We start from the raw sequence: 26,170 nt of genomic DNA, 5'->3' as shown, positions 1-26,170 counted from the left end.
CGCATTTGAAAAATGAACTTTGAACCTTACAGCACAAAGAATGTATCTTAAGGTATGGAATTTCTAAAAATAATTTTATTGCCCAGCACAGGTCTAGAAATGATGACCCCGAGATCAAGAGTCGCACGCCCCTCTGACTAAGCCAGCCAGGCACCGTCAATGTAAGGAAATGTCTTAAAAAATCATTTGCGAGGCCAGAGGATCCCAGGATAGAATGCGGAATGTGGCAAAAAGAATCTAACTATAGTGTAAATGTATGAAATAACCTCATGGGAGGGGTTGAAGATGGAAACTAGGGGACTTTGGAAATGAGGAGAGAAAAAGAGGCAGATCCCAACCAGGAGTCACGCTATAAAAAACCCAGCCCATACGGCTCAGAACTGCCGGGTCGTCAAACACAGGGAAAGGATAAGAGGCTGTCACAGCTGAGAGGAGCCTAAGGAGAGGCGGTGACTACATGTAACATGGGATCCTGGAAAATGAACATTAGGTGAAAATGAAAGAAATCTGAACCATGGACTTCAGTAAATAAGAATAGATCCATATTGGCTCATTAATTGTAACCATACCAATGTGAGACTAACAATAAGGAAACAGGGTATGGGGAATACAGGAATTCTCTGTACTACCTTTGAAATTTCTCTATAGTGGAAAACTATATTTTAAAGATTTTTATTTATTTATTTGAGAGTGAGAGAGAGTATGAGAGGGGAGAAGGTCAGAGGGAGAAGCAGACTCCCCATGGAGCTGGGAGCCTGATGTGGGACTCGATCCAGAGACGCAGGGATCATGACCTGAGCTGAAGGCAACCGCTCAACCAATTGAACTACCCAGGCGCCCCTGGAAAAATATTTTAAAATACAATTTTTACTTTTTAAAAAGTGAGATGTCTGTATATACTTCTTTTTTTCTTTTTTCTTTTTCTTTTTTCTTTTTTTTTTTTTTTTAAGATTTTGTTCATTTATTTGACAGAAAGAGAGGGAACACAAGCAGGGGGAGAGGGAGAGGGACAGGAAGCCTGATGTGGGACTCAATCCCAGGATCCCAGGATCATGACCTGAGTCGAAGGGGGACTTAACAGACTGAGCCACCCCAGGCGCCCCATGCCAGTACTTATTTCTTGACAAACCACAAATTTGCTCCCCGGCCAGCTTTCTCCTCCTCCTCCAACCCTTTCCTCTCTCCACCCCCTTCCTCCTTCTCTTGGATTTGGAATCTCTGTCAAATGTACAGCTGTAGTTTCATCATTGTCGGGGCAGAAAAATGAGAGAAATGACACTGACCACCGACTCCTCAGTGTTCCTTCCTTTGAAGCCAGGGGGATTGGGAGCAGAAGTCCTGTGCTGTGTAACCTTGGTCTCCCCAAAGCAATCAGCCACTCATAGGAGCTGCTTCTCTGCCCAGGTGGCCAAAGACTCTCTCCCATACAAACCTTGTGCCTGAAATAACTTAGTGTCTCGATTTAACATTTGACAATTAGCCACTCTCCCTGGTCAGCATCTGGGTTCACCTTTCTTGGCGCATTTGACTTGCTGTTTGTCTCTTACAGGTTACAGACTCTTGAGTCTTCACACTTCATTTTCTCCCTCCTCTTAGAAGAAAAGATCAGATAAGGAAGGCTGTCTTTTCCTCCAATCCTGCCCTAAATGCTTTTATCCTCAAACTTTGAATTTACCACCTGAAGCCTTCATGTCTATTCTCTGGAAACGTCTAAAATGAGCCTGTGGGAGCATTTAACATAAAAATATCACTAAAACATTTAATATCTCTGTCAATGATGAGAAAAATAGAATTTGAAAGCCTCCCAAAAGGTTAAGCCTAAGAACAAACGCTAGGGTGTTTTTCAGTTTCAAAACAATCTGAAGTGGTTTGTGTCATCCTCGGAGACTGCGTTTTAGAAGAGGCCCTTAAACATTAGTGAACTGACAACCTAACCGGCGAGGAAGAAACTCCAGCAGGAAAAGCTCAGGGACCTCTCTTGCCACGCCCGACAGTCCGCGGCATTTCTGCTCTCAGAATGGGGAGACAGTTCTCACCGTAGTTTGTTCCAGGCCAAGGTCCCTAGGACCCCGAGCTTCCCAAAAGCACCCAGAAATGTTTGAAACCGGAAGGGGAAAATGTATCGGTTCAGAATATAACAACATAATGGCAAGATGGACATTCTGAGTAATTTCAGAACAACATTAAATATCCATCTTTTTTGCAGCAATAAAATTATATTTAAGAGAAATATGAGAGCATTTTTATTATTTTCTAAATTAGGTGCATTTGATCAACAAAATTATTCCAAATATGAGCTCCATGGAAGCTCAGCAAAAAAGGGTATTTTGTGTGGAGAACTAAGACGCCCCCATGTAGTGGGCGAGGGTCATGTCTGAGGGGAAGGGAAGCTGGGAAGCCAAGATCTCCCACTCTGCACGGGCCCCTGAGCTTCCATGAGCCAGTCCAGAACCTCACCCAGCCTCAGCCAGATCAGGCTCTGACGATCAATCGAGAAATGTCCCCACATGGGCACCTGGGTGGCTCAGTGGGTTAAAGTCTTGGGATCGAGCCCCATCCGACTCTCTGCTCAGCAGGGAGCCTGTTTCCCTGGCTTTCTCTGCCTGCTTCTCCACCTACTTGTGATCTCTGTCTGTCAAATAAATAAATAAATAAAACCTTAAAAAAAAAAGAAATGTCCCCACATGAGCACCCATGGTGTTCAATTACTGTTCATTCTTTCAAGGACATGCCCAGGCCTCCCCTCCTCCCCCAGCAGCCACAGATGGAACTCTACTTGCCTCATGTCAGTTCAGCCTGTTTCTTTTAAAAAAATGTTTAATTACGTGGACAATACACATAAACACAAGCTTCTTATAAAAACCAAGAAATACACAAAGTAAAAAGTGAACGCCGCTCCAGCTTGGGTCCCCAAAGCTCACTCTTCTCTCTAGAAGTTTTTTGGTTTTTTATTTTGAGGGGTGTGTTAAAGATTTGATTTATTTATTTACTTGAGAGATAGAAAGAGAGAGAGAGACAGAGAGATCACAAGCAAGGGGAAGGGCAGAGGGAGAGGGACAAGCAGAGTCCCCACTGGGCAAGGAGCCCAAACTGGAACTCAATCCTATGACCCTGAGATCAGGACCTGAGCTGAAGGCAGACACTTAACCAACTGAGCCAACAAGGCACCCCGAGATACTATTGTTTTTAAAAAGGCAGGCATTTTCTTAGATCTTTGTCTATGAATTTACATAAGGGATAAATAATTCCTATATTGTTTTAAATAAAAGAAATCATATTGTCCAGATAATTTTGTAACTTGCTTTTTCACTTCAGAAAAAGCCTTCTGTAATAGTGCATATGGGTCTGCTTTCTTTTTAATTATCACATGCCATGGACATTCTACGTCTTAGTTAGGCACTCCCCTCTTACGGACACTTAGGCTGTCTTCAGCTGGCTTTACAAGCAAGACTGTCTCCTTTACACAGACACCCCTGAGCGCACAGGGAAGGACGTACGTAAGCCAGTTTGCTAGAAGTGGGATGGTTAGATCAAACTGTGTGCATGTTGCAAGTCTGGTAGCTACCACCAGCTTTCCCTGCCAATTCGCGGTATCAGTTTACATTCCTGTGAGCAGAGCAGGAAACCAGCTGTTTGCTGTCCCAGCCCAGAGGTTCTTCTTCTCCGCTTGATGGAGCCTCATCGGAGGGCAACATTCTAAATTTCATGAGCAAACAAATAAGCTTTAATTTCAATATGGGTGTAATGGATTCTAACTGAAAATGGCATTAAAATTTACTTTTGCTTTGAACGTATTAGGACCGAGCTTCTTAAACAAACTGTCCCCTTATGGCCCCTGGTCCCCTCTCAGAGTAGATCCTCTTTAATCCTCCCCTGGAACAGAAGCACTATTTTATGGTGACCCCACCATCAAGCGAGGAAAAACCCACAGCTGTTTTCGGCAGAATTAACATGGAGCTCCAACCTTCCCCCCCGCCCCCCCGCAGTCTAACAGCCAATAGCAGTGCGTGTTAACGCAGCATCTTACAAATGGGACTGGACATTATCTAAATTATGGTCAATGTGTTTATAATGCTAAATACATCTGACCTAAAAACTCAGTCTGCAAACAACATGCATGTGGCTAGATAATCTCGGAACACACTGGTGACACTTGGTTGACATTTCCTCTCCCGTGTAAAAGGGTTGATCACTCACTATCCACGCGCATCAATATGGGAGAGAGCCCTAGTCTGCCATTTAAATACCGTTCCCATTATTTCCCTGTGATTGTGTCCTGGATGGAGAAATCTCACTTAGCAGAGGAGATCAGCCCTTACACCTGCCCCAGGCTCAACCCTAAAGCAAAAAGTTAGGTACATGTATAAGCAGCTACCTAGCCCTTTCAATAAAGTTATTAATTCCTTCATTTTAAAAGAATGTTAACTTTGGTGTGTCCCTGTGTCAGGCTGTGCTGGGCACTGAGAATAAAGGGTGGGAAAGGACACAGTGCGTGCCTCCGGGAGTTCCCCTGAGCCACGGGAGACACGACGGCACACGACAGAACGCACGCCCTGCAGCAGGACACCAGCCTGGAGAAGGAAGGGCTGGAGAAGGATTCTCAGTAAGGCTGACACCTGAGATGAGTCTCAAACAGATGAAGACAAGAGGAGAAAGGCTGCCCTGAATGGAGGAGGAGCGAGGGGTGCCCTCCGAGTCTATTCCGGAGCAGTAAACAGGTGCATAGGGCTGCAGGGAGGGGCTTGTGCGCATGCGCGACAATTATCCCCAGACCACATCGCTAACTCTCCAGATGGACTGTAGGGGGCCCCCGCCGAGGGTGGAGACCACCTCAAAGCAATTAATTTGACAGCCTGTGGGACCTAGATTCAACCCCGCCCCATCGTTTACTTGCTGTGTGACCTTGGGCTACCTGCCCCCTCTGAGTATTTGTTATTTTGATGTGTAAAGGGATAATTACAATGGTGCCCCATCCCAGAAAGGCTGAGAGGACGGAATGACACACTGAATGGACAATGTGTGGCATGATACGGGCAGATGGTTACTGGCCCTCTACAGAATGAGGGGCATTGCCTGGAAGAAAACATTTTCTTTCTCTATATGTTCTACTTTTACCACATTCTTTGGTGATGGCTTATTTGCCTATCTGTCTCTACTTCAGACTCCTCAAAGATCAGGAGAGGGTCTGGTTCATTTCTAGCATCCAGCCCATGACCTAAATTATAGAAAGTGCTCCAGAAAGGTTATTGATTGCAAATAGCATCAAATCATACACAAAACACACTTGTGTGTAGGTCTGTGTGGGTCTCTGTGTGTGTTTTTGTGCACCTGATGACCCTACAGGAACATATCAGACCCCAGGGAGCTGCGGGCCTCAGACACACCATGGAGATTAGAAAGACCAAAGACATTAGGGAGAGCCTAGCAGACCTACACATCTGTACCAAGCCCCCCAGAATTACATTTCATAAAAACTGTGGCTCCAATATCCTCTGTTGTGACTTGTTCCTTCTTTCATTCAACAGAAAATTAACAGGCAAATCTTGTAAGCTAGACAGCGAGCTGGGTGCTTAGAAATATTTAGAGGAAGGGAAAAAAAATAAAACCACTTTTGCTCTCAAAATGTTCATAATCTAGGGAGAAAGATAAGGAAGTAAGGAGATTATTTCATTATGGCAGGGTGAACCCTGACAAATAAATAAGAGAAGTAGAGGCAGGAAGAAGGTGCCAAGGAAGGTCTTCTGCAAATATGTCCCTCTAAATCTTAAAACATTGGTGGCATCAGGCAAACAAAAGCAGCACGGAACAGTGTTCCAAGCAGAAGGAACAGCATGTGCAAAGGCGTAAAAGATAAGGAAGGACTTTGTGCACTACCCAGACTGTATGAAGTTCAGAGTGTCTGTAGGAACAGTGCAAGGCAGGGTAATGCCAGTGGACAAGGCTGCAGAGAACACCGGGGGCCCTAAAGCAAAAGGCCTTTTGTGCCTAAAAGTGACGGGAGTCACTGAAGTATTTTAAGCAAAAGGATAGCACAGTCATATTTGCATTTTATAAATATCACTCTGTTCGCATTCTAATAAGAAAGAGAGTGAAGGTTTGGGAAACATATCAGGGGAAACCTACCAGACTCATGTTTTGCCTGTGGTGGAGCTCACATCTAGTATCATCAAGCCAAAACAATAACGCAGAAATCATCTCTTCTAACCCTCTTGTCACAGAGATGAGAAAACCTATTTTCAAGGGATGTAAAGTAGTTTATCCAAACTTTTTTTTTTAATTGTAAATGAAATAAAAAACTCTGTCTCTCCGTTCAGTCCTCCCAGGTCCCACTACCCACTGCCCTTTTGCTGGCATTTCTGCTAGGTGGGTTCCCTTCTGCGGATATAATTCAGGGAAGATCTTCTTCAGTGGCTACAAACAGCTACCAATTTGAGAGCCAGTAGGAATATCTATTCTATAAACATGAAAAAGAATTTAAGTGGTTTTGTACATGGTTGCATAGTGATAAAAAGTTAAACCCTTTTAAACCAGAGATTATGCTTGAGCTCCTAATACTATTTAAATTACAACTCCCAAATCTTGAATGATGTAACGCTCTAAAGTCCAAATGCTGCTTTCCTCTTTTTTTTTTTTTTTTTTAAATTCTGTCCATCACATGGAAGTTACTTAACATGACAGAAGGCAACATGGCTCGATTGCCCTGGTAACAAAACCTTAGAGGGGTTCTCTGTGCTGTAATATTCACCATCCCCTCAATCCTCTATAAAAATAAACAGGTTAATTATGGAATGTTTCTACCCAGGAAATCACAAAGAAATCCACAGAGGTGCGTCTGATCCATGTAATACTACAATCTCATGATCTACTGCATTAGTTCCTTCAAACAACAACAGTAACCAGATCGTGCAGATGACCAGGTCCTAGTTTTCACAGCCCAGGGCAACCAGCCATCAGCTCATTATTTCTGAAACAAATTTTGCAAGGTATAAGTAGATCTCATAGACTCAAACATCGTGGCTAGGTTAATTTAGTCAGTATTTAGTGATAAATTAAGGCAATCATCTTAAGCACGCAGATATTAACAGCCACTTACTTCTGGAATACCAGATACCCACAGCAAAAGAGAACAGTGTCTGGGAAAATCCTGAACCATGAGTCCTAAAAGTCCTTTCCATTTGCTTCAAACCAACATACAAGATGACACATGACAAGCAGCCTCGTTATTACCGATGCAATAAATATTGTCATCGACCCCCTTAAAGCAAAGATCCTGTAGAGAACCTGTGAGCCCCACATTTCGCTTCTCCCTACCCTTATAGACACTGGCTTCATTTAAGCCCTCACGAGAACCTGCGTGTTTATTTCCATGTCACAAATGGGTGAGCAGGCTCAGAGAGGAACAGACACCTGTTCACCCTCACACAGCCTGAAGGAGGTAGCTGCAAGGCGAAACCAGGTCTGTCTGAAACAAAGCCTGTGTTTTCTGCCAACCAGGCCCCCACATGGGAACTGACTCCTAGGGGTAGAAGGATCCAGGTGAAATGCTGCTGGTGCAGGCCAGGGAGGGAATCGGGCCAGGACCGAGCCCCGGAGAATGGAAAAATCATAAAGTCCCTGAAGTTAGATCACATGTTGATTGGCTTTTTGGAGCGATCCCTCCACCAAAAATGTGGATGCAAAGGTTTTGTTCCTCCTGTTTCATCAGTCCGGACAAGTAAGACTCAGAGACTGTCACTGCTTTGCTCCCAAGAGAAAGCAGTGACTTTTCCACGCACACCCCAAACCTCCTGGCTGAAGCCTCATGCTCAGTCCGCCTTCCAGAGGACTTCCTGTTGTTCAATCACCTGTAGGAGCTCTGAGTCTATTTCACCAGAAGAGGCATCTTCTTAGATAGAAAGAGAAAAAGAATACCTCTTTTAAATTCTCTCTACCTCGCTAAAGTGTTTCACAATTTTATTTGGCATTATGAAGCCTTATCATGATAGCTAAAAATGAAAAAAATCATACTGTAATTTTGCATTTATGGTTATAAATCAAATTCTCAGGAAGATTCTATCAGTAAAATCAACACTTCATAAGGTACTTTTATCAAACCTGTGTGCCAGGAACCCGAAGTACAGTCTCACCCGGGGTGTACCGAATTTTACAATTCTTTTGATAGAGTTTCTAAACATATCATTTATTTTTCACTCTGCCAGTGAAATAAATAGCAAAGGCTTTTGTGCCGCTTCTTCTTGGTTGGACAATGACAACCCTGAGTGTCATAGCTGGTGCTCCTGGACTAACTAATTAAGGAACAAAATTAAACTGCGAAGAATAAAGATATCCAGAAAGTCAGGAAGCAGAAAGAACAGGCATCATGCTTTATGGGTGTTCATTCTAGATATGTTCATTATATGCCAAAGCCTGGGGAAGGCAAATATGGAATTTAAAAAAGACACCATCTGTTGTGTGATGTTCCAAATTATAAACTTAACCCTTAATTTCTATATCCCCTGCTGTTCGGTCGTTCTCCTTATTCAGGATGGAAAAAAAAAAAAAAGAAGAAAGAAAGAAAGAAAGAGATTAGCACATTAACTAGGCAGGTTTAGCAGAATTGATGGATATGCCCCGTACGATATTTGGAAAAGCCCAACATTACAACCTATATATTTTCTCCAGAAAGAAATTCTAGTTTTTTCTTCTTAAAACAAACACTACCCATAAATACAGTGGCTGCCGTAGCTGACGGTCTACACATCCCACAGCAGGCAAGCCACAGTCCTTTCTGTGATTTTTCTATTACTTAATATCTCAGGGCTCTTTGAAAGAAAAAGCAAAGATTTTTGGAAAGCTTTCAAATCTGTGAAATGAAAAGTAGAGTAATCCCTCAAGTGAAGAGAGTTTCTTTTTTAAAAATGTGGGGTTTTTTTTTTAGACCAAAAAAAAAACCCTCACAGGAGTGTGTAGTCCAAATCCGAAACACTTCCTGTTTAAATAGTCCAAGGCAACCTGTGGCATCCATAACAGGAGAAATTTGCATTAAAAAGAAAAGCAAAAGTCAGTTGTCCTCAAAAACGCCCATGTTTTCTTACTCATAGGTCTGAAATAGCCCTGATTTTAAAACACACTTAACAAATGGGACACAGCTCATTCAGGATTGATTTGAGTTCACAAAATAATTTTATTATATGTAAGAAAGCATACAGGCAATAAAATGAAGAAACATTCACAATGCATAAATAACACGGACCTGACGCAGGAGACAATTTTCAGTAGATTTCCTTCTTGGTACCCATGTCACCTAACTGCTGTGTAAATTGCTTATCAACAAGGATACCCTGTAAACATTTCAAAGAAATTCTCTTGAAATGCCTCCACATGATGAGTATCTGGCAGGAGAGACTTGTGATACTTTATACAGTTGAGCTGATGAGATAGGAACTTGATTCCAAAGCACAGAGAAGGAGCTAGCATTTGTCAAATGAGATACTGGTGGCTTTGGGGCACTTAACACACCCAAAGAGAAGGGGTCTCCTGTTTTTTCCACCAAGAGAAATGTCTAACTCGAGGATGATAATGAGGCACTATTCATTAGTTAGAATACTGTTAACATTTAGACTTTAAAAAAAAAATCAATTCTAAATTCAGATTAAAGCACTACAAAAAGTCGCCCCACTGAGTGGTATGATTTGGCCTGGTAAGATACAGATGCAGGATTTGACCTCTGTCCATCGGTGACACTGCTGCAATGCAAGAATTAAAGATACCTCCTGTCTTCATACACATATCCAACCAGGACAGCCAGTTTCTGTTTGGTTCATAAAAGCTATCTGACACTGAAATGAGAAAAGACGCAGAAGGCCAAGTATTTTACATAAATACAAAGTGGCACATACTTTTTATTACCCCCTAAGATCATAAATTTCAAATCAGATCTTTCTTAAGCTGGCTTTTATTTAAGATATTTACAGAATGGCAAATCTTTGTCCTGGGAAGTCCTGTCATTCAAAAAAATGTGAACATAATAGTAGCTATGCCTTTTTGTTTTTCAAAATCTTTCTAGAAGAAAAAAATTCACAGCATTTGTCAGTTCCCACCTCGTATTTATTTATGCTAAAGAATTTTAAGGAATCGTCACGACTTCATTTCCTATCAACCTTGGCTGTGTCTCTGGAAGTTATATATGAGTATTTAGAATCTCAGAGTTTCTCTGTTTGTTTCATTGGCCAATAAAGTGCTAGTTACATGGACGAAATGTGACTTTAAGTTCTCAGTAACTTATTAGTTTATCCTATGACATCTGATAAATATAGATTTATTTAATAAATTAAAAATATCCGTATAATACAATAAATAAATAAAACCAATATCAACAAAGCATCTCTCAAGTCCGAAAAAAAAAAAAAAAATCCCACTCCTACTGTAAGGCTCAATTATTTTTTAGAAATAATTTATGAAGGCATGCACCTACCTTTACAATCTGAAAACTCTCCTTGGACCAGTGTTAGCACCTGTTTGTACACAACAAACTCAACCCTTCTCATCTCCTTCCGGGAGAGGATCTACTTTTTAAGCGATGCTGTTCATTGTTGATTCTGCGCCCTATTTTTCAAGTCCTAAGATAAGAATCAGTTTCTAAAAATAATTTTGGAGCCAAAGACACATCCCTGTGAACGTTCACTCCACATATGTCCCTCTTGAATTCACTATGAACAACAAAGAAAACACACTGGAATGTATTTTAAAATATAGTTAGTTGTGTGTTGAAGGAAAAGCAGCAGAGGAGGGCTCGCCTGACATTTGAGTCTCACCACACCTCGCAAGCCACTGAAAATCTCCTCCAGCTTTTGGGCTGAGCCTGTCTGGCCAGATTCATCTCAGGCTTCAGGTTGGATGCTGTCCATTTTGTGTGATGGGCTGGATCTTCTCTAGAGAGACATCGGTGTCATAGTCCAAAATGACAGATAGGGCTGGGGACAACTTCTCCAAGGGTTTGGCCATTCCACCTGCTTCCTCCTTCTTCAGGTCCTCGGATGAGCCCACTGCATGTGGGATCAAATAAACCAGATTGCAGTCCTTGGAAATGGAGCCTCGTGGCTCGTGATGGCTGGAAAACACCACAGCCCCATTGTTATTGATGCTAACTGTCTCTATGGCATTATTCGTGGTAGGGCAAAGTCTGTAACATCCTAAAAGAGTTGAAAATGCCTTCCGAAAATCAGCATTAAAGGCATAAATGATGGGGTTCAAGGAAGAATTAGCCCACCCAAACCACACAAACACATCAAAGGTGATGGAATCAATGCAGAAGGGCTTGGTCTCCCCAGACCCACAGAAGGGCACCATGCAGTTCAAGACGAAGAAAGGAAGCCAGCAGCACACAAAGACCCCCATGATCACAGACAGAGTCTTGAGAACTTTAGTCTCTCTTTTGAAGGACATCTTAAAGGAGCTTTCTGGTTGAGAACACTCCACAGGGTTTCCATTACCTGTAGTGGTCTGGCAATTCTTGGCATGGACTGCTGCCCTCTCCAAGGCTGAGATGCGCCGTATCTGTTTCTGGGCGATCCTATAGATCCTGGTGTAGGTGACAATCATGATGGCCACAGGGATATAAAAGCTTATTAGGGAGGATGAAATGGCATAGGTCCTGCTTAAGCTGGAATCACAGTTGTCCAGGGTGTCATCCAGGGAAGTGGCGTTCCCGTCGGAGGAGATCGTGGGCTTCGCCTTGTGCCAGCTGAGCTGCACAGGGATGAAGGAGATGAGGACAGACAAGGTCCACGCCACGCTGATCAGAATGAAGGCTGCCTTGGGGGTCATCTTTCTCTCGTACCGGAAGGGGCTGGAGATGGCCCAGTACCTGTCCACACTGATCACACAGAGGTTGAGGATGGACGCTGTGGAGCACATGATGTCAAAGGCCACCCAGATGTTACAGAAGGACCCAAAGGGCCAGAAGCCAGCAATCTCTGCCACCGCTTTCCAGGGCATGACCAAGACAGCCACCAAGAGATCCGACACTGCCAAGGAGATGACAAAGAAGTTGGTCACCTTGGACCGCAGGTGTCGGAACCTGATGACAGCGGCACAGACCAGCGTGTTCCCCAGGAGTGTGGACAGGATGAGCAGAGACAGGAAACAGGCTGTAAGGATGCGGAAGGAGAAGTCTCTCTGTACCACCAGCCCAGCCCCATCCATGGTAGAGGTGTTCAGAGTCCTCATCTTGCTGAGGGAGAGCACATAGGGGGCTCCGACCCCCTCCAGTTCCTAAGCAGGGATAAGGGGTCAGTCGGACCTGCACGAGTTCTCACTCACCAGGCAGTCCCTGGCACAGCCCCGCGGGCTCCCCTGGGTGAAGGACCTCACCAGCATTCCATCAGAGGGCTGCTACAATTGCGTGGCAGGAGCCTGCCCTTGGCAATGCACGTCAGCCCCCTTGAAAGGTCCCTCTTGCTGGCTGTGAGTGTCTGCTGACTCCCTTGCTCCAGGCCACTGTCCTGTTGACCAGCTGGCCCTTCAATCCTTCATGGAAGGCACTGGCTTTTCAGCATATTCTAAGCTATCCATCCAGAGACTCCCAGGCCTCTGCGGATCTAGGCAACTGTAGTCATATTTGGGGGCTGTTGCCTCTCTGGTGGTGACAGAATTCTCCCCGTTTGAAGGTGCAGCTGAAAATATACGCCTCGCTCCTCCAAGCCCCTGGCTCCACCGCAGCTCTCCAAACGCCCTTTAAAAAGCAATAAGAAAGCAAAGGTTGCTCTCCAGAACTTGAGCAGATCACAGCTTTATGCATATCAAACCCACTTCAACTCCATCCAAGCCACCTACCTTGCCTTGAGGTTGTCTTTCGCAAAGCTCCCCCCCGAGCTCGGAAAGCGGGCTTCGCCAGACGCCGAGGCTCCACAACGCCCAGAAGGCGCGCCGGAGTCCTGCCCGGGGCGCGCACCCGGGGTCTGGCTCCTGATGCGCAAAAATCGCAGGCAGGTTTGGGAAATGATCCCAGACCAGGTCCCACAGGACCGGCGCTCCCCTACTACCTCCAAAGGCTAAAGATCGTTCAAAGCCGAAGGAGACACCTGGGAAAGGGGCTCCGGGACTCTCGGCGCCTCCCTGAGAGAGGGCACCTCCGGGACTAGTCACTTGGAGAGCTCCTTCCCTTCTCTGCCTTTTTGCCAGAACCGAGCAGCCGGGGGCCCCTTGGGTGGCCTCTGGCCCCTTGGGGCCGGGCTCTGCGCCTCTCTACCGCGCTGTCCGCTACCTCCCGGGAGCCCGTGGGAACGCCAGGCAGTGGGAGCCGAGCTGGCACCGGAGGGCGCACGGGCCAGCCGGGTTCCCGTGGGGCACAGCCCACCCCGCCCCCGCGTCCCCTCCCCTGCCCTGGGGGCGGGCTTCGCTTGACAGGCAGAGTTTCGGGCGACAGCCGCACGTGGTTCCCTGGATGGTGCCGTGGGCGAAACGGGGGGGTGGGGGGAGGAAGAGGCGCCCAGGTGAGCGGTCTCACGCCCTGGGTTACCGGCTAACCCCCGGACCCTCGGACCCCCGGACAGAACGCGACAGGGCCCGCCAGACGTTAGAACCTCAAGGAAGCCCGAGTCGCCTGAAAGCGAAGCTCGGCCGATCGACATTCACTGGGGTCGACCCCTAGCCCTTCCCAAAGACCGAAGCAAGCAGGACCCTGCCCACTCTCCCACACACCAAGCCCTGGAACCGCCTGCGTCCAACCTGCTCCGACCTGCGCTGTCTTCAAGTGTCCCCCAACTAGGGTGAGGCGCGCCCCGCCGGCGCAGGTACTCACCGCTGTCGGAGACGGCTGGGCTCGGCGGCGCGCCTGGCAGGTGCGCTGCGCTGCGAACGGAGGGCGCTCTCTTCCAGCTCCGCCCCGCCAGCGGGCGCTTGGCGGGCCTGGGTCAATGCCGGACTGCAGCCTGTGCCCCGCATCCGGAGAGCGCCCCAACCCCAGCACCACGAGCTCGGCAGGCCCGGGGCGCCCTCTGCCGGCGGCGGCGGCTTCCCAGGGCCCCGCTGCGCGTTGGCAGGTACAAACCTCACCCGCCCAGGCTCCCGGATTTACGCTGGACCCCGGCTGTGACCGGCACTTCCCCGACCGTGACTGCCAGAACCTGGAAAATGGGATGCCCAGTATTCCTCATTTTAGGGCTCATTCTGCTAAAAATTGACAAGAATGAAAAATTCCTTTTGCTGCCTCTGCATTCATTGAATCGGTATATTTTCCTGAGCACTCATGATGTGCAAAGAGCAAGGGCGGTAGGCTGAGCAAGATGCAAGCTTTACTCTCAAAAAGACCAGACAGAACAGGCATTTACTGAGCAGCCTCCGTGTCCCGGGCTCACACCTTGCATTGTTCGCCCCTTAAAACAATCCTTTCTCATAGGCCTGGTCATCTCTACCTTGCCCGAGTGGAAAACGAGGTTCCAAAAGGTGTTCAGAGTTAACAGAGCTAAGGAAAGTGCTGGCTGGCTGGCTGCCTGACTCCCGTCTGCGTGTTCTTTTCATTTAGGCGTCACTGCCCACTGGGAGCTCCGGCTCTACTGTCGTAGCCAACAAACTAAATAAGAAATTACCCACAGGTCTAAAATAGAGCACTGGGCAAAATTGAGGCAAGAGGGCCTGGAGGAGAACGATCTCCCCCAGCTTCTTCCCAGCTGCCCTGGACAATGCCTCACAGGTCAGACTTCAAAAGAATGTGTATGTTAAGTGGCCCTTCGCCATGCCTTCCTGTGCATGTAGGAGAATGGTTTATTATAAAAGACTGTACATAAAATTTAGACAACAGGTTACATACGAAATTAAGAGAACATTCCACTTGAAAAAATGAAAAAGGTTGCTAGCTGATCACTAGTGATACTGAAATCATGTTTAAAATTAACAAAGGCAAAATACGTATACAACAGTCACATTGATTTGGTAGCAATAATGGCCTTTAATTTTCAGAAATAAATGTTCTGCACTAGTCTTACCATTTACTATGCTGTTACACGTCTGTAACGCCCAGTACATAATTGTACTTTGAAATCTGAACAAATCCTCAATACACAGGGTGTCCTTGTCAGGCTGCCTGACTTCCCACCTGTACCCTGCCGCTGCTGGCTGTGGGGGCTCTCCCCCACCCCCCCCCCCCCAGCTTGGTTTCTTCCTCTGTAAATGGTGATGGCATCGCAGGATTGTTGTAAGTGGTAAATGAGATGATGTTTACAGAGGGCGTGACACTGAGCCTGGGTACTCAGCAGCCCCCTCATGGGCAGAAATCCCTGGGGGGTTCATCCGAAAACCAATAGCCTTAGCTCCATGAGAACCTGGCACCACACTGGAAGCTACAATTTTCTCTGTAAACACCCAGAACCTGAGTAATAATTCCATTCGATTAACCAGTACAATCTGCACCTTGGTTTTTTCAAGGAAAGGACTGTATTCCTGACACAGAGCATCCCGGGCCTCTGCCCCCAGCTCTGTGCTCCCACCTTGAGCCTCGTTATCACACACAGCAACACCATGAGTCGTGAGTCAAAATCAGAGACACAATTTTGCCATATACGTGTCGAAAGAACATTCTTGTAGAGCCGAAAGCCATGCTTAACATAATAATTCCAGATCATTTTCCTTAAAACAGGCATTCCCCCAAACTTCTTGACTTCATCTTTCTTTCCCTTTTACCAATCAGTACAAATTAAAGGTATGCTTCTGATTCAAGATGGTCATGTGAACATGAACATTTAACTCCCCACATTCTACCCACCCCATCCTGAAGTGTTTCCAGGGCATTCCACCCGGAAATACACATGTAGGATAAATTTCAGCATTAACCCTGGAAAACAGGAAGAAGTGAGGTCCCTTTTCCAGGATAAAGGGCAAATGGGATTGGACTAGAGGAGGGAGGACTTCCTTGGCATTTTCCCTATGAGAAGAAAACCCCAAAAGAGCACACTACCAATATGGAGGTAAGAGAGAGTGGAGGTCAGGATAAGGTCAATTGGGAAGTGCCTCCATTGCCAAAGTCCTCCCTCCCAGAGCCAATAACCACAGCAATGCTCACTGTTCTTTAAATTAAAACAAGGATGTGGGGCTCATGGGTGGCTCAGTGGGGCACCTGGGTGGCTCAGTGGGTTGAGCCTCTGTCTTGGGTTCAGGTCATGGTCTCAGGGTCCTGGGATTGAGCCCCATGCCAGGCTCCTGCTCAGCGGGGAGCCTGCTTCCCCCACTCTCTTCCCCCACCTCTCTGCCTACTTGTGATCTCTGTCAAATAAATAAATAAAATCTTTGGGGGGGAAAAAACAACAACAACAAGGATGATAACTACAACCAGAATACGTAGCCTCCCGAAGTCTCCTCTATATAAAGCCCAGTGGTGACTGATCAGGTTCCAGGTGGCATCGTATTATGAAATACCAGTCCACTGGCCAAGAAATACTTGATATGTAATTTAATTGTTACCCAAAATCTTGTTGGAAATGACTTTCATAGCATACTCTTTCCCATCCTCGTTTTTCTCAAGCTAGGCAGCTGCTCCTCCAGGGGGGGAAGAAATCTCTTTCTTTGCTTGATAAATCTCCTAAATTCTTTCCAAACTAGTCCACGCTGACCTTTATCAGCTCATTCCCCTGAAAGGTCTAGGTGATCAGATCAACAGACCTCACCTCCGTGGGGGTTGAGAAGTACTTTTCATCCACAAGTAAATGTTTGCCATTTGCAATGTCAGAACATACAAATTTCCTCCTTACCCGTTATACATAAAAAAGGCTCAAGAACTCAGCTAGAGAAGGAGGGAGGACCGTGGGAATACCCAAGAGGGTGATTTTGTTTCCTGTCACCAGGAAACCAGGAGAGTTGAACAGTTTCTCATGATTCCAAGACAAACACCTGAGATCTCGTTCTAGCAGACTTAGTTCACTGATTTTTTTAACATGATTGCCCAAGGAACAGGAAAGAGTCAAACATAGCTTAAATCCCGTGGCAGTTTGGGGGGTTTTTTTGTTTGTTTGTTTGTTTGTTTTTTGTTTTTTCCACTTGTCAGAGTGTGAATTTCAGAGGAACTTACAATTTGGCTAGAGATTTCAGCTTTTTTCCTTTTTTTTTTCCTCTCTTGAAGCTAAGGTGAAACAAAGGCTTCCGTTTTGTTCTGTAAAAATCTCCCCCACAAACATCAAGAACACACATATAAATGCAAGCAGGTATTAGCACTAGATCATGCTGGGAATGTAAACCCAAACACAAAAGCACCTTTATTTCCCAAATTGGCATGTCTTTTAAGTCCCGCTGTGATTTATGCACTGCAGGAAGGAGGATGTTAAAATGATGCTTTTCAACAAATTTTTATTTAGAGTTTGTAAAAGTAAACCAATACAAAAGGTGTGTTACCACAGGGCTATCTTAATCTCATAAAAGGATAAATAAAACAACTGAACTGTCAGGTATAACAAAGATACATTTGCGTGGCTTTGGGATTATTAAAGCTGATTTTGTACCAAAGATGATGACTTATAACGTCAGTGAAAAAAAAGAATAAAGCTTGGCTGACCTTGACTTTTTAACTACAATGCTTGTTTTAGACCATAAATATAGCATCTCTGAAGTACCTGATCCCATGTCACATTTTCTTTCCCTATAGTTACTATACAATTCAAAAACCGACATGATTAAAAATTTTGAAATCAACAAATGTTACTTTGTGTAGCAGTTGAGATGTTATTCAGCCCATATCATGTTCTAGTGTTGCATATTTGTCATTCCCTTTTCCTCTCCCTCTTTTTCTACGTTCGTTAAGCTTAACTGAATAGTTTTTATTTTATCTCCTGGTATTGCCTTCTGTTCTAGAATTCTTTGTTATTTTCATGGTTGCTTTAAATTTTACATCCTCTATAAGATTTTTAGGATATAATGTATGTGATATAAATTATAGATCTGTATAAGATGTATGCCTTACATATGAGTATATATGATTTGTATTATGTATCAGTACAGTATAAATATCCATATCTTATGTCATATATCTTTTCCAAAGCCTATCTTCAAGTGATAGTATATCATTTCAGGTACAGTTGAGAATCTTACAGTAATATTCTTCCATGTCTCCCCTGCCAGTCTTTATGCTGTTATTATCATACATTTTATTCCTATATGTGATATAAACACCATATACACTGTTGTGATTTTTCTTTAAACAGCTAATTATCTCGTAGATTTAAATAAGAAAAATATATATATATTACTTACCCCTGTAATATATATTACTTACCCCTTACCATTTCTTTCTTTTTTTCTTAAGACTATTTATTTGACAGAGAGAGGGAGAAGAAGCACAAACAGGGGAATAGCGGAGGGAGAGGGAGAAGGAGGCTCCCCGCTGAGCAAGGGGCCCAATGTGGAGCTCAATCTCAGGACCCTGGACCCAGGACCCTGGCATCATGACCTGGGCTGAACACGGACGCTTAACCAGCTGAGCCACCCAGGCGTCCCATCCCTGTACCTGATGCTCTCCATTCTTTTGTGTAGATTCCTACTTTCATCTGGTAACATCTTTCTGCTTGCAGGAAACCTCTGACTTGTCCGGTGCGGGTCTGCTGCTGATCGATTCTTTCAGCTTTTGTATCTCTGTCTTTATTTTCACTTTGTTTTTGACAGATATTTTTGTTCAGGTTAGAATTCTAGATCAACAGAGCTTTCCTCTTAGTGCTCTAAGAGGCTGGCTCACTCTCTTCTCGCTTGTATTGTTTCCAGTGAGAAATCTGCTGTTACCTTTACCTGTGTCCCTCTCTACCTAACTCATCTTTTTACCCTTGTGTGCTTTCAAGACTTTTTTTTTTCCTCTAGCGCTGGTTTTGATCAATTTAATCAAGATGTACCTTCATGAAGTTTTCTTCAAACTCTCAGTGTGCTGGAGATTTTATTGAGTTTCTCAGTTCTGTGGGTTTATAGTTTTTTTGTAATTTGGAAATTTGGGTGCTATTATCCCTTCAAGTATTTTTTTTCTGTCTCCCCATTCTCTTTTTCAGGTTTTCCAATTACATATATATTAGACTACTTAGAGGCCCACATACCCCTCACTAATGCTTTTCTGTTTTATTTACTCTTTTTCCTCGTTTTTTTAATCTCAGGTAGTTTCTATTGCTGTATCTTTAAGTTCACTATTTTTTTTCTTCAGTGTCTGGTCTGTTATTAATCTCATCCAGTGTATTTTTCATCTCACATTTTGTGGTTTTCATGTCTATTAGTTCCTTTTGCACCTTTTTTTTACATCTCTTATTCCCCTACTTCACTACCAGACTCTATGAAATGTACTTACACCTGTTTCATATCCTTCTTTGCTAACTCTAACCTCTATGTCCGTTCAATTGATTGCTATTTTTCCTCATTGTAGGTCATACTTTTCTAATTCTTTTCATGCTTGGTAATTCTTTTTTTTTTTTAAGATTTCATTTATTTATTTGACAGAGAGAGAGATAGAGAGAGAGAATAAGCAGGGGTAGTGGTAGAGGGAGAAGCAGGCTTCCTGCCAAGCAGAGAGCCCGATGTGGGGCTTGATCCCAGGACCCTAGGACCATGACCTGAGCTGAAGGCAGACTCTTAATGACTGAGTCACCCAGGCACATTGGGAGAGGGCAGACACAAGGACTGAGCAACCCAGGTGCCCCATGCTTGGTAATTCTTGATTGGATACCACATACTGTGGATTTTATCTTGTTGGGTGCTAGTTAGATCTTTAAATATTCCTACCAAGATACTTGAGCTTTGCTCTAAAACACATTTATACTTAAAACCAGTTTGGTCTTTTTAGGTATTGCTTTCAAGGCTTGTTAGCTAGAACCAAAGCAGAGTTTAGTCCATGGCTAATTATTTTCCATGACTGAGGCAAGATTCCTCTGCGTCCTCTACCAAACATCTTGTGAATTTTGAGATTTTCCAGTCAGGCTGGTGGCAACAGGCGCTGTTCCTGGCCCACATGAGTTCTGGATACTGTTCCCTATAATGTGCACACTCCCATTGTCTCAGATCATGCATCAGTTGGCTCTCGGCTAAAGAAGGACTCTGAAGGTATCTGGAGTACCCTCCCTCTCTTTCTCCGTAGGTCTGTCCTCTCCAGTAGTCTGTTAGGCAATCCTTGGTGTCCCTACACTTACAGTTCTGTCTCTTCAACTCAAGGAGTCCACTGGATTCCACCTGTGTTCCCCTTCTATGCACCATGGCCTGGCACTCCTCTTGAGTCAGCAAGCTAAGGTGGTCGCCTCATTTGTGTCCCATCTCTCCAGTATCACTGTCCTTGGTTGCCTGATGTCTGGTATCTTGAAAACAGTTGTTTTGTGTGTTCTCTCCCTCTTACTAGTTGTTCCAGGTGGGAGGATCCATATACGCCCTGTTACTCCCTCACCTGTGGAAATAGACATATTGACAGTTTAGATTTCAAACCTAAAAAAAAAAACAAAGGAATGTAAGCAGACAAGGGAAATTGAGATTGGAGGAGGAGATTTATTAAACAATGCTGATTTTCTTCTGCTCTTTTCTTTGTTTTTTGCACCCCAAAACTGTTACTGACCCATGGTTCTGGGCTGCCATAAGCACTAAATCTAGCCCTGGCCCACTTGTTAGTATGGCTCCAGAATTTTCCCTTCCTTTCTCCTGAATCCCTCAGTCTTGAGAGGTATATGGAATCAGTCTGGCCCAGCATGGCCTTCTGGGGCTATGGACAGAGTCAACTCTGAGAAAAGTTAGAGCGCTTAGAAACGCCATCACACATCCCATAAATATTTATTGAGTGCCTACCCCTGGCCAAGTACTTTTCTAGATGCTGGGAAGACAGCAGCAAACAAAACAAATATCCCTGGCCCCAAAGACTTTGTTATTCTTACGGTAAATGATAGATCTATTTCACACAACACAGTATCAATTTGTTATGAGTTTCAATTTTGTTGAGAAAAAAATTAATGCTCCTACTAGCAAAATCATAAACTAAGGCAAGATGAAAGACAGGCTAATTCAAGAAAATTGTTTATACTGAGTAAATACAGAGTCTATTTAAGTCACCTTAAAGAGACTTCTTTAGGCCATTTACAGAAAACCCAAAGCCCAGGGGAGATACTTTGCATAGAAAATGCCTCAGCAGGCTCTTGAGGCTTATAACTAATGCTCTGTACAAAAATAAAAGCTGCTGATTTGTCCATTGGCCCATGAGACCATATATGAGTAGAGAGCCTCAGAGAATCCTTCACAACAAATTCATGAGCTGAGGCCCTTCTCCCAGCCTACAACTATTCTTCTAATCTGGTCTCAACATCTCTTACTCGGTTATCCCAGCCAGCCTCTCAGACATCATCCCAACAGATGTTAAGCCATGGGTTCTGTAGCTTTAATTATCAGAGACACCTCTTGTAGTGGGATTAGCAGAGATGAGCAAAACCATTCACTGATCCCCCCACGCTGCTACCTGAAGCTACCAGATATTGTAGCAAATACTATTCACCACTTGTCCCTTTGTGGAAAAAAAAAAATCTGTTACTTCCTTACAAATTCTTTTATTAGGCCTTCTATTTCTTTAGGCATCACCCTGTTGGATTTAATTCTAAGAAAAGAAATTTTATCTGCAGCCTTGCAAAGGAATCCCTCCTAATTAAAGGTAAAGGAACAATGACAACTAAAAGCCTGGAACAGCTGTACTCAGGGGGGAAAAAAAACTAAACAAGACAGCCTTTTGGGAAACAAGTTTAAATATAGGTAGAGGCGGGAAATATTTACAAGATTCTAACTCCGCTTTCTGTTTAATAACCATGCAAAGGACCCCAAGTATCTGTAAAATCTCTTTGGAGATGCCTGGGCTCTAGGTCTTCCCAGTGTAATGTATCTTTAGTTACACGAGGCCTTTTGTAACTATTGGTTATCAAAGGGAACACTTTTCAAATTGGCATTTATCATTCCTGGAAGGTTTATAAGCTGCATTTTTCTTTGCCAGATGTCCTTTTTTTTAAAAGCAGAGTTAGCAGGTTAACTTGAGAATAGGAGACCCAGGGGTAGAGCTTAGATCTCTAAGATCCACTTGGGTCAAATTTTTGCAAAGCACAGCCAATGCTAAATCAGTGAGGTTTCTGAATCAAAGCAGTAGAAACATGTTATCTTGTATTTGCTGCAGTACAGTATGGGTCATGTTGATGCTTCTGGTGCTAAAATGAAACGCATCAGAAGAATGACAGCTACTAAAGCAACAAAGTAGGAAAAGAAACTGATGTCTTTAGCGCCATCTATGGGCCAGCTCTGGTCCAAGTGTTATTGTCCTTATTTTATCTTATTTTAAAGATTTTATTTATTTTGACACAGAGAGAGAGAGATCACAAGTAGATAGGCAGGCAGAGAGAGAGGGAGAAGTACGCTCCCCACTGAGCAGAGAGCCCGATAATGGGGCTCAATTCCAGGACCCTGATATCTTGACCTGAGCCAAAGGCAGAGGCTTAACCCACTGAGCCACCCAGGCACCCCTGTCCTTATTTTAAGTAGGAAACAAGCTCAGTAATATTTGTCAATTTGTCTGACATTGCATACTAATAAGAGAGAGGTCTGAACTTCATGCCCAATTCTATCTGTTGAAAAGACTGGGCTCTTTGCAGTTTCTTCACATTTATGTGTTCATTCTGTAATGATTTATCAAAAACCTACTCTGGGTCAGGCCTCCATCACATACGTGCACACACACACACACACACACACACACACAGTTTTAAAATAAGTGTGGATTTATTTATAATTTACAACTATATGGCATATGGTTGGCTCAGTTGGTTAAGCGTCTGCCTTTGTTTCAGGTCATGATCCCAGGGTCCTGGGATCGAGTCCCACCCACATCGAGCTCCCCTTGCTCAATGGAGAGCCTGCTTCTCCCTCTCCCTTTGCCTGCTGCTCCCTTTGCTTGTGCTTGCTCTCTCTCTCTGCCAAATAAATAAATAAAATCTTTTTTAAAATTTACAACTATAAGTTGTTATAAAAGAAAGAGAAAAGAGGAAATAATGTAGTATAGGGATGATATTTTTGGTAGATTATATTATCATTCAAAATATTTGCTGTCCTTCCTTGGGAAAATATTATACTTCCCCAGCTCATTGATTTCAGGTTTGGCCATAGGACTCATGGTGCCCTCCAATGGATGCATTAAGCATCCACACTCTGTTGCAGGAGTATCCGTGTGACTTATTTTGGCCAACAGAAAGTAGCTGGAAGTGATACGCATTTTTGTCAGACAGATACCTTAAAACTAGCTCACAGTTTACCATCTCTCTTCTCTCTGCCCTAAGTCCACAATGTCCCAGGTAGAGGCTGCCCTTCAGCCTGTCCTAGAGTGAAGCAATTTTGGATCAGGCTGACCTTTGATGGACAAGATGTTGCTGTAAGCCACCGAGACCTGGTGGTCATTTGTTAGCGTGGCATAACACAACCTATCCTGACTTATGCATCTTCTTAACTGAGGGCTGGTCAGTGAAGAGTTATTTGTGGAAGTAACATAGGAGCTGAGACCTGAATGAAGGGTCCTTCTAGGTAAAGAGCAGGAGAGAACTTCCCAGAAAGGACAAAGCAGCCAGTGCACACACCTTAAGATGAGAAAGAACTTGGCACATTTGAGGTAACAAGATCTGGATGTCTGGAGCGGACAAGAGTAGTGAGAGACTAAGCTGGAGAGCTGTCTGGGCTTGAGCATAGGGAACTCGAGAGCTAAGTTAAAGGCTGGATTTCATTCTATGTAGGATAGGAAGCCACTGAAGGATTCCAAGCGGGGGGATGAAATGATCAGATTCAAGCATTCATAGATTTATATATATTTATATATATAGTAAGTATTTATATAGAGAAATTTATATATATTTATATATATAGTAAATATTTATATATAGAGATTTATATATATTTATATGTAATAAATATGTATAATAAATATTTATATAGAGATAGATTTATATATAAATATGAATGGAATATAATATATATGGATAGGTTTTTTATTTTTAAAGATTTTATTTATTTATTTGTCAGAGAGAGAGAGAGAGTGTGTGTGTGCATAAGTAGGCAGAACGGCAGGCAGAAGCAGAGAGAGAGAAGCAAGCTCCCTGCCGAGCAAGGAGTGCCATGCGGGACTCATTCCCAGGACCCTGGGATTGTGACCTAAGATGAAGGCAGCGGCTTAACCAACTGAGCCACCCAGGCATCCCTATATGGATAGGTTTATTGTAAATATACTGATACAAAGTATGTATAAAACAAAATTTATAAATGATAATAAATTACATAATATTTTTATAAGTTTTGTAGAGGCAACCGAGTTTTACATTGATTTCATTGATTTTTCATGATTCATTGCTTCATTGATTTTTGCCCAACTCTTGTATTCTTACCCAAATTATGATTATAATTGAACAAGTTTAGTTCTGAAATAGAAGTTGATATGATAAAATAAAAGAGAAATAATTAAGAAATATGTTTGAACTTCACTCAGCCAAGAACGTGAGGAACTTCCATAATTGAATTAAATCTCTATTTCAAGCTCCCATTTCAGTGAGGTGGTTGAACGTTTATCTTCATCAAAGTTTTACCTACCTTCCCATTTTCTTGGGGTTGCCTCTAAGTTCCAGGACCCATTGAGGGGAAGCACCTGTTGAGCCTTTGTTATTTCAAAGAGGTCATTATTTACATATTTATATGCCCCAGAGCAAATGTCAACATTTATATATCCCTCATTCCTATCTTCCAGGACTCTTCAGGTCTGCAAGAGCTCTTCCTACCACTCAGCCTTAAGAACCTGACAACCTCTACAAAGCTAAGATTCTGTCTCGCTATATTCATTATAGAGTCAACCAGGGAAGCAGAAAACAAGGTTCCCTCTCCCTGGAACATATTAATATCTGGATTTTTCAATGCTTTCCCTCTTCTTTCCTTCACTTTCATCCTGAGGAAATCATTCCCAGTCTTGGGGAGAAGTAAATCCCTACACTCCATAAATATTCCAACCCACAGTTTAGTACATAGTATAGTAAAAACTGGCTCATTCTTTGGAGAAAAATAAAGTTGAATCCCTACCTCACACCATATACAAAAGTAGATTCTGGATGGATTCAGGACCTGAAGGTGAAGCATAAAACTACACACTAAAGAACTAAGTGTGAGGAATATCTTTATGACTTAGTATCTGGGGAGACTTTCTAGATCAAGACCTCAAAAGCTGAGAACATCAGGCAACAAGTCATTGGGTTTGATTACATTGATGTTACCACAAGTACTCCCCCAGCCAAGGGAACAAGCTAGACTCCAGCACAGGGTCTTCTTAGGAGCCAGATGACCTGGGGTGGCTTTAGTCACAGGTAGGAGTGGCTTTTTGTAACTCACTTGCCAGAGAGGGTGACCAGAAAGACACTGTATGTGTGTGCCAGATGGAGTCCCAACCCTATCTCATCAATATTCTTCTCAGAAACTCCCAGATGACTCAAAGGTTTCTTTGCAGCCTCTGCTTTCAGTTTAGCCCTGAGGCTATACCTGGCATGCTCTTCCCCTGATCTCTGCATGGCTCCTTCCCTCCCTTTATTCGGGTATCTTTGCTCCAACATCACCGCCAAAGACAGACCTTCCCTGAACGCCCGCTCTGAGTTATCACCCCCATCCTCTCCTTGCTCCGTCAGTGCTCCGTCCTCTTAACCAGCTTTCTTCACTCCACTTTTCACTCCCTGAAACCCCATATGTTTTGGTTCAATGTCATCTCCCCCATGGGAATGTAAGCTCCACAAAGGGAGGGACTCGACCTCGTCGGTGCCTGTCTAGTGTGGACACAGAGTAGGTGCTCAGTAAATGTGTGGGGGTCAAAGAAAGGATTGGATCTAAAGAGCAAGCAGGATATGGAATTCTTCTCAGAAGACGGAACAGCGAGTACTTGACCAGAGCAAAAAGAAATGTGAAGTATTATTTCTCCCTCATTTCTGCCTTATTATGTTAAGATTAATTTGACTAAAGAACCAGTTCCTTAAAACTCATAATAGAATGAGTCAGTTTTCTCAGAATAATCAACATTGTGTTTAGCCTCCAGGACCTATTTAAAGACATAATTGGCTTCCAAGTGATGTTTAGTGTTGTTTTATTTTTAAACAAAGAGCCAATTCATGATGTGTTTTTCAGATGCATTGTGTGTGAGACATGCTGGACTTTCACTCCCAAA

At 43.7% G+C, this 26,170-nt stretch overlaps 1 protein-coding gene across 3 annotated transcripts; it reads right to left on the bottom strand.

Annotated features, from left to right (window-relative positions):
• Positions 1-9,143: 9,143 nt before the first annotated feature.
• DRD1 (dopamine receptor D1) lies at positions 9,144-14,369 on the bottom strand. 3 transcript variants are annotated; one of them, XM_032336987.1, is made up of 3 exons: positions 13,781-14,369; positions 12,814-12,945; positions 9,144-12,712 (listed from the first exon to the last, which is right to left on the bottom strand). In XM_032336987.1, exon 3 carries the CDS (start codon positions 12,205-12,207, stop codon positions 10,867-10,869), a length of 1,341 nt encoding a protein of 446 aa, XP_032192878.1. In that variant the 5' UTR covers positions 12,208-12,712; positions 12,814-12,945; positions 13,781-14,369; the 3' UTR covers positions 9,144-10,866. The 3 variants fall into 3 exon arrangements, with proteins under 3 accessions (XP_032192878.1, XP_032192879.1, XP_032192877.1); XM_032336988.1 differs by lacking the exon at positions 12,814-12,945; XM_032336986.1 differs by lacking the exon at positions 13,781-14,369 and having other exon boundaries at positions 12,814-13,624.
• Between the last annotated feature and the right edge of the window lie 11,801 nt (positions 14,370-26,170).

This window comes from Mustela erminea, chromosome 3 (assembly GCF_009829155.1).
Source record: "Mustela erminea isolate mMusErm1 chromosome 3, mMusErm1.Pri, whole genome shotgun sequence".
NCBI classification, from domain to species: domain Eukaryota; kingdom Metazoa; phylum Chordata; class Mammalia; order Carnivora; family Mustelidae; genus Mustela; species Mustela erminea.
Note: the sequence above shows the minus strand (reverse complement) of the source record. Positions and strands in the feature narration are given on the sequence as shown.

Bases quoted from the DNA above. Each gene is read 5' to 3' on its own strand.
- DRD1 (XM_032336987.1), bottom strand. From the start codon at position 12,207: ATGAGGACTCTGAACACCTCTACCATGGATGGGGCTGGGCTGGTGGTA.